The sequence below is a fragment of the Bombus affinis genome, unplaced genomic scaffold, assembly GCF_024516045.1.
Source record: "Bombus affinis isolate iyBomAffi1 unplaced genomic scaffold, iyBomAffi1.2 ctg00000243.1, whole genome shotgun sequence".
Lineage (NCBI taxonomy): Eukaryota > Metazoa > Arthropoda > Insecta > Hymenoptera > Apidae > Bombus > Bombus affinis.
Genome location: NW_026108939.1, coordinates 165004 through 173720, shown reverse-complemented (window position 1 = coordinate 173720; position 8717 = coordinate 165004). Strand labels below are relative to the sequence as shown.

The window sequence follows — 8717 nt, the reverse complement described above, 5'->3', positions numbered from 1 at the left end:
ATACTTTGCTCGAATGTTTGACATTTCTTAATGAGACCGTAGCACAGTATACCGCTAATTTTGTGCCTAGAAATATACATCTATCGTTCGAACACTCATACACACTCGAAAAATACAATATTCGTTATTTCCTTGTTAACAATGATATCAGGTCCGTTTTATAGTCAAACTTTATATAACGCTACGATATAGTATCTTTCAATTGTACTTTACAGTAATAAAAATCCTAATATCGTCCAAATCTCGAGGCTTACAATCGTTGTGCTAGGAACTAGGCAAACGAAAATACATAAATCTAAAATTCTATCACCTATAAATAGTACAATACTAAAAAAACTGTCTTTCGTGTGTTCGTTGTATATATTATATCAATATTTTGAAATAGAATTTAATACGAAAGACATGTTTCGCATTCTTACAATTTAAAAGATTGCCTGTCTTTCTGAATTTTACGATGTACAATTAAAATATTTCTTGCGATAGTCATCTGCGACATATTAGACTTAATGTAACATTTGACTTGTATATGATTATTAAAATTAAACTGCTTAAACATAACGTATAGAGGGCTCCAGCAGTAGGATACTAAATTATTGCCAATGGGAACAGAATCAACGAGGAAAAACATGACAATCGGAGTACATCCCGCGAAGGTAACGGAACTCGACGATAAACAAGTCAAAGTTGAAACGACCTAAGTTTCTCGGGATTCATGAGAAAATGAAAATTTCAGAAATAAATATCCAGTCTCGATAACGATTATTTGATTTTACGTGTCGTTTCTTTCACGCGATCTATCCAATCTATTTATCTAGAATTGACTCCGATATCATCATCTTCCGTCTCATCGAATCTGTATTTCTTAAAGATACCTTAAAGCGATCTACTTATACATATATATGTACTAATAATATATTCAATCCATACTTGCATGATATTTCAAATCTTCATCCCCTGCCTGAATTCAAAAGCAAAAATATTCCAAGAAGACATCACTGCTGAAAGCTCCAGGGCTTACAAACAAACAGACATCGAATTTTCGACATGATCCTGGATCTCCGAGCGGTTTCTCAGTGTTGTTGTACGAGAATGGGTCCGCTGCCAAGATTTCGCCAAGGATCCGGTATGTCGAAATGTGCTGGGACTGTGAGCAGAGCATCGTCCGCGGTTCTGTCCGCGCTACAATTATTCGGCTTCACGCGAGTCGTGTTTATGCACTCGATGGGTAACTTGCAGAAGTCCACCTTGTAATTGCAACCCTGGCTGCTGACTCGGATGATGGTATGCAGTGGCACCTCAGCGTAAGGCACCTCTCCCGGTTTTTTATCTGTGAAAACGCCAATGATGCAGCGCAGAATAGCTTGATGAGACACGACCAAGATGTTGTTGGATCTCTGTAATTCAGCAATAACCGGTTCCACGCGGTGCATGGCGTCGATGTAGCTTTCTCCCCATGGATAACGATAGCGCAGCTTATCTTGATCGCGCCATGCAAATTCCTACGCAAAAGCATTGATTTAGAGATGTAGAAGGTATATACGCTATCTATGTACTATATACTAAAGTATATAGACTTTTGCCTAAGTCATAGAATGGTTCGTACATCGAGGTCCCCAAAGCATTAAAACCTAGCTTATGCAAAGTCAGGGAACAATGGCTAATTTTAAACATAAACTTTAATAAAGTAGACCTGCGATATAATATTCAAATCATGGTATGATTTAAGTTTCGTTATAGTACACGGTTAATAAGTACACATCAACTTCGTATTGTAATTATAAATTTTTTATTATTACCATCGTTACTATAATGGTATGACGAAATTAATGCAGTATAAAATATATAAGAATAGTTTTATTTATACATGAAATATAAATAGGTCCCGGGACGTAATAACATAGAACAATTATTTAGCATTTCACAAAGGAACAATATGAAATAATGTTTTTTTTTTCCACCATGTTATATAGTCCCCATCTGGTATACGTATATGCGTATGTAGAGAATATATCTATTTGTAGTATTTTATAAGGTTGTAAAAATTAGGAAGAGCACAATGTAATATATTACAAAATAGAAATTAAAATTTGTTCAAAGCGCCGCAAATGTTGATTTACGTAACAAGTCTATTTAGCGTATGTAATAAATCCTCTTAACGACCGTGTTGAAAACAAAAACGGGAAAAATGAAAAACTAACGAATTAATGATCAGACACGTGACTTGTACACATAATACAACCACAAAATAGGAAGTAAAAAAGGAAAAAAAAAGAAGAGACACAGATAATTGTTGGTCGAATGGAAATAATACTACGAAACCGCTTATTTAAGATGACTAATATGATTTAATGAACAGGTTTCGTTTTTAAGTGTAGCAATTGGCAGTAAACAAAACAGAATTCCCAACCTTTAGTGGAATCGCCGTTCCAGTTGAGTCTGCGCGAAAGGCATTGTGCCACTTGGCTTTTTCCACGACCTGGTAAACCGCACATCGCGATTACAACCCCTGAGAATTTTCGGGGAGACTTCATTATCCCCGACGTCCTTATTGTGATTTTATCCTTGGGTTCTGAAAGCAACAGAATCTATGATACTCGTGTAATTAATTGCATTTTCACTTGCTTGATGAGTAGACGTATGGCCATTGATAAATATCAAGGAGACAAAGGATTGTGCAACAAAGACGCGAGTATAAATGTACAGATCGTGAACAAATTTACCAACGCCAATACGCGATTACGATAGAAGTCAGATATTTTCTAAGGCATTTCATTGTAGCATCCGGTTATTTTTATGTGTATAATAATATAATAATAACGACCAATTTTAAAAGATGCACCCAAACGACTATGATAGATCTGACCCGGTGCCAAGCTAGTTTGTTAAGCCAGCCAACAGTCGAATGATCGTTAACAATGTGAACGTATGTGACGTAATTCGATAGAAAATCGAACAATGTGATCGTATAATAGTAAGAATGAAATTAGTGAGAAAATTATCGTTTCCCTCCGACGCATCTTCGATTCACAAAAGAACTCTTTCTCGCGCGCTATGAACAAGATGTTTTAAATTTTTATTTTGTTTTCGTCGAATGAAATATTTAGGTTTCTACGAAACAATGAACGTAAAAGTGAAAATAAAAGATATACGCGAGCATTATATTGCGTGCAACATTTGCATGAGCATTCTGCTTTTTACCCGTACATTTAGATTAAAATCGTTTTCACTATTGATCGATGGAAGAATAATCCTTACCGATCACACACATGTTCTTTACAATGTACCGTTAACAACACTGTTCGACAATCAACTAATGACGAATCAATAATAAAGAATGCGTTTCAATGACACAACCGGCTAGACGAACTCGCGAACTTCAGAGTGCGAATTTCAACCGAGTACTGATGCCTTCCTGTTGGGTTCCACGTTAAAAACCGAGCGTTGGTGAACTTTATATTTAGAATTCTCTCCTCATGCTCGAGAGCTTTTGGCTACACTTTTGCGACTGCCGCTTCTTTCGCGGTATTAATCTCAACAACAAACTTTGTTTTTTGTTTGTTCGACATTCTGACTTATTCTATTCTCATTTTTGGAATACGGATATTCATGCGAAATATTTGTGAGAAATATTTGTTTCACTCGCTAAATGTAGCAATTTTATAGCTCATATATTTGAAAAGTTCGTAGCGAAATTCAAATAAAATGTATTTTCGTAGAATTGACATTCTATCGAATATAAAATACAATACTGCTTCATATAAATTAAATTTATGAAATCTCTATAAAAGGTATAAATTAACCCCTTCAAATTTTATCGCAATCGATTACAGAGCTTATCAATTCTCGGAAATGTTGCGAACTTTTCAAACACCTTCATATTTTTATATATGTTTTATATGATTGTGTAATTATTTGGATTTTTCTATATTTCTCAGAACCGTATAAATATCCGCGATCTACGTATTTGATTGCTATATTTTCCAAAACTCTATATGTCATGCGATAATTTATGTAATATATCGTGTAGTCGTTCGTAATCGATATGTAATCGTACGCAATATATTGCGGTGTATAGAATGAAAGTTCAAAACAGGATTAAAGTTCAAGTACGAAAATACGTACGACGACCTGTCTGTAACGTTATAATTAACTCGCTGTTTACAATATAAAAAATTGAAATGGAGTAAGAATTATCGAATTATCTGAGTTCACGAAATTCGACATGGCGATAGAAATATGCGTTATCGCGTGTTGTTTCGAATCGGCATGTCCTTGTGCCTAATAATCGAAGCTCGAAAAGCGATAAAGGTCATTACATTTGGACTAATTTAACGAATCTCTGAGTAGATTTTTTACCATAAGCAAAAGCACGTACGCCACGGAACGATTTCGTCATTCGCTATATCTGTCTTCATTTTTATTTGCGTGTCTGTTTTTCTCGACTTAACGCGTGTCAACAAAATAATTACGAATTAGACCCCTTGATCCGTGGATAAAAGAGCTTCGATGCACGTTTATAGATTATACAAACGAATCGCACGTTTCGCTTTGAAAAATAAAACGTATTGAAAACGGAAGTTTTTCAACTCAAACAATCGGATGATATACCGATGTATGTATATTGTTTTATAATTCAAAGTGCAGCTTCGAGTGTCGTATTTACCAAGCTGTTGCACGCGATACACGATCAATACCGATCATTCGCGTATACCGAACGATGTACTATCACCTATCGAGAATCCCCATGAAACCAGCTTTAACAGTTGGTACGTTGACCTGAAACGTGTCGTCACTCGATTTATTATTCAAGCGTTGAATTGTAACAACGCATGTACTCTCGCCACGCTACGGCTACCAACGTATGCGTGAATACTAAATTATTCCATGGAATATCGTGTCGATAATATTTATTTATCTATGAACAAATGGCAATGAAATTTGTAACGTCAGAATACAGTAATTAATTATGAAAATTGCGTTACGTCTTCGCGAAGATTCATCACGGTCATTTCCATATGCTGTCATGCGCAGGATAAGAACAAGCTCAGCGGCAGAAAATCAATAATCGGTCTTGTGGAGAAAACCATTTTGTTGCATCGGAACATGCGCTGTAACGGCAGCTACCACTACATCGCATTTCACCAAATTTGCCACAGAATTTCGTTAAAAAAAAAAAAAAAAAAAGAAAAAGGAAAAAGAAAAATTGAACTGACAGCTACTTGAACTAGATAAAACAAGACAATTTCTGGAACTCATCGTACTCGAAAACTCTTGTCAGAATTTTACGATAGAGAGGAGCTTAAATTATTGAAGCTTTATAAAATTCGAAAGCACTTGAGTTTGATAAGATGAGATACTCGTGGGACCTGGTACGATCGTTTAGTTACTGAGATATAGAAAAAAGAAACGAAACTTTTGATAAGAAACCACCGTGCTCTGAGATAAGGAGCATTTGCGTCAACTGAGTATAAAACGTATTACGATATAAGATACAACTCTCTCACAGCTGACAACAGCTACTTTTTTCCCACTGTATATTTATAAGCTGTGCGTATCTACAAGGACAATATAAATAATTGGCGCGTGTTGATGATAATGCACGTGTAACGACTACATGCACGGCTGATCATGAAAGTAGCAGTTCAAAGAAACACAAGGGACACACCCTCGATCGTGGAGTTTTTAGTCTTATTGGCGTACAACTTGTACGATGTGCAATGTGCACATTCCCGTTTCACGAGCTAAGATAATATCTCTCATGGGATATCCTTGAAGAAATTTTACCTTTCGTTTCTCCCCTCCCTCTCTCACTCCCTCTTCCTCTGTCTCATTAAATTCTTTCACGGTTTATCGCGAGGTAAACATTGGAACGTGTAACGAATTCTTACCAGCAATATCCACGTTGTCAAAAGACATCGTTGTCTCAAATAATTCTATGTTTAAGTTCAATTAAATAACGAAATTAATAGCGCGTCTTAGAATATATCAGTGAAGTTTCTATGTGGTACGATGCCGATTGCAGATTTAAAAATATCGGACACATATTAATATTCAAAGATCGAGGATACCTGAAGGTTTAATTTATCTCATCGATAATTTTGTTGTGCTTAATTTATGTTACTACGAATAGCAATAAGATGAATTTGTTAAACGATATTTCGATGTCCTTCGGTGACTGGTACTGAATAATCTCCATTCATTCACGAATAACAGCTTTTGTGCTCGAGGCCACGTTTAGAAGAAACATGGAACCACGCAATATCTTCTCCAGTATTGATTAACCCCTTATCTTCTTATATCCAGACACACTTGTGAATACAGAGACTTTAATTGTAAATGAAAGGAATACAAAAAGAACGCAATGCAAAGTTCCCATAATTGAATCTTTTAATCGCGTATAGCTAATTATGTATAGTTATAAAAAATAGTAGCAACGCAAGAGGTTAAGAAACGATTTTCCCCTGCGACGAGATTACAATAATTGCAGGGATCATGATAATCCATGTCGTTACCATAATTTTCTCGTTTACATCTCTGACTCCTGCTGACCTTCGGGATCTTTTCTGCCTTTACGAACTGTGTGACTGTACCCGTCGCGTTTTTCATTGACACGCAATTTATCGTCGTTAAAAGAAAACCGGGGACAACCTTAGGCGACAGAAACGCCTCTTTGAAAGGTGCACGCTAATTGGTCCGACTGAACTGATGATAAATGGAAAAGGACAAAATATTTTTTATCAATGCATACTAACTTTTTAGGCGACAGACCTCCGTTATTAGACGCCGTAAACTTACCTCTCGCGATAAATTTATCTCTCAGATAGCGCGACAAGTGCAAATCTATGTACAGATTCCTCGTTTTTATACTGTGAATCTTTCTTTGTTTATTGTTTTCATTTTCCATGCGAGTTCAATGAAAACAACAAGTTTATCAATTTTAAGTTATTTGTTACATGCTGAATTTTCATTCGTCGCACGCGTTTCGAACATACGACACGGATATCTATTTAAATCGTGTTTTATTTATAGTCACCACTCCTATTACAAGTGGAGATCACAGATTCGTGAAACCGTGGCCTGGTTTCGTGGGAATTTCGGTGTAATAGCTAAAGATCTAGCTGACACGAAACGAGAAATTCAAAGAGAACGAGCGAAAAAGCGTAATGCGTTTCAATGAGAAAAACAAACGATGAAAAAAGCCATTATTTCATCCGGTATTTCCGCAGGTGGCATTTTTTAATTTCGTTTGCATATTGCATTTCCATGCAATTTTTTATGATGACTGTTGCATTGCATAACGCAGAGTAATCCGATGCTTTCGTTTCGATAGATAAGAAATAAATAACGTTTCCCATCGAATGTTTCGCAACCTGATTACCGATTGAATTGCTATTCAATAACATCGTTACCTATCGAATATATCGAACATGGTGTGATTGTACGAGTAAATAATATCAATTAGATGAAACTCATATTACTAGTGTTCCATTTAATCGATTTACCTTGGCGCTGTTCTTCGACGCTTGGTGCCATCGTATCAGCGCACGGCGCAGTCTCCTTTTGTATAGTCGACGTATTGATAGCGTTCACCGCTTGTGTTACGATCGATTTGTTCGTTTCTTCTTGGAAAAAGCCGGCTTGCAGTGCAAGTTTCCTCACGGCCAGACAGTAACCCAGAATCGGTGCCGCCAACAGGTCGAGACAGGCGGCAACCCAGGGCATAACCCGACGATGAACTATTCAAATTGGGGTCTTTGGTTTCCCTTCGGGAAAACACAAGTCAATAGGTAGACCAGTCGAGAAGTCGATAATTACAGGAAGAGAATGAAAGTGATCCTGGTAACGCTTTTGCTTGAAATATCCAGCAAACAAGAGCCCTCTATTTGTATAAAATACTCGGAAACAGTGGTCTATTGCTAGTCTCCTTTTTACCCGTTTTGCTGCTCAATCTTCGGCTAGAGTTCTTCCGAAAAATGATCGCTACTTGTGTGCCGTATTATGGACAACAGGTCCTCCCTCATTCCAATTTGCTTGATCCTCACCTCTGGAGCCAGTTTGCGTGCTTCTTTGCCTATGCTCGAAGAAAAGCCCAGTTCTCCGATTTTGTCCTCTTCTTTGGTTAAATCTTCTTTTACCCTCGATTGTTTGATCGTCGACGATCTATCTATCACGTTACGATGTACCTTTATAAATATTGTCGATACAGACGTTGTCCGACTCTGCGCACGCGCTGCCACAAGTATATGCTAGTAGTTTACATAGTCACGGTGCTGCCTCACCGTTTTCCAGCACACTGGTGTTCCCTTCTCGCCGCCACTTCAACTCTGCTTTGGTTATGTATATTTATATGTAAGGTATTCCTTACCCTTTTTAGCTCCTTTTCTCTCCCTTTACCGCCCACGACAACGTGGTTTCACACGGACAATCTGTGGAGTTGCCTCTGCAGAATCAGTTCTCGTACAACCGGTTTACCAGATTAATTTTATCCACCAAAGACCTTCGAATATAACTGTCGACTCTCTATTGTCCGATTCTAATCTCTGCGTTTGTTGATGTTTTGTTCACTGTATGTTGCGTGCAAATCCGCCTAACGTTCTGTAACTGAAGTTATACGAAAGTGTTTAAAAGTCAAAGTGAAAACGAAGTAAAATTGTGAAGTGAAAACGGTCGTCTCTAGTAAGATCGAGGAGGTACTAGCGACTGATATTCCCCCATTT

At 37.1% G+C, this 8717-nt stretch overlaps 1 protein-coding gene across 1 annotated transcript; it reads right to left on the bottom strand.

The window, feature by feature from the left end:
- Positions 1-1460: 1460 nt before the first annotated feature.
- Positions 1461-8717, bottom strand: LOC126927818 (uncharacterized). Its single transcript, XM_050743820.1, has 3 exons — positions 7503-8717; positions 2408-2569; positions 1461-1499 (listed from the first exon to the last, which is right to left on the bottom strand). The coding sequence occupies exons 1-3, from the start codon at positions 7720-7722 to the stop codon at positions 1474-1476; spliced, it is 408 nt and encodes a 135-aa protein (XP_050599777.1). The 5' UTR covers positions 7723-8717; the 3' UTR covers positions 1461-1473.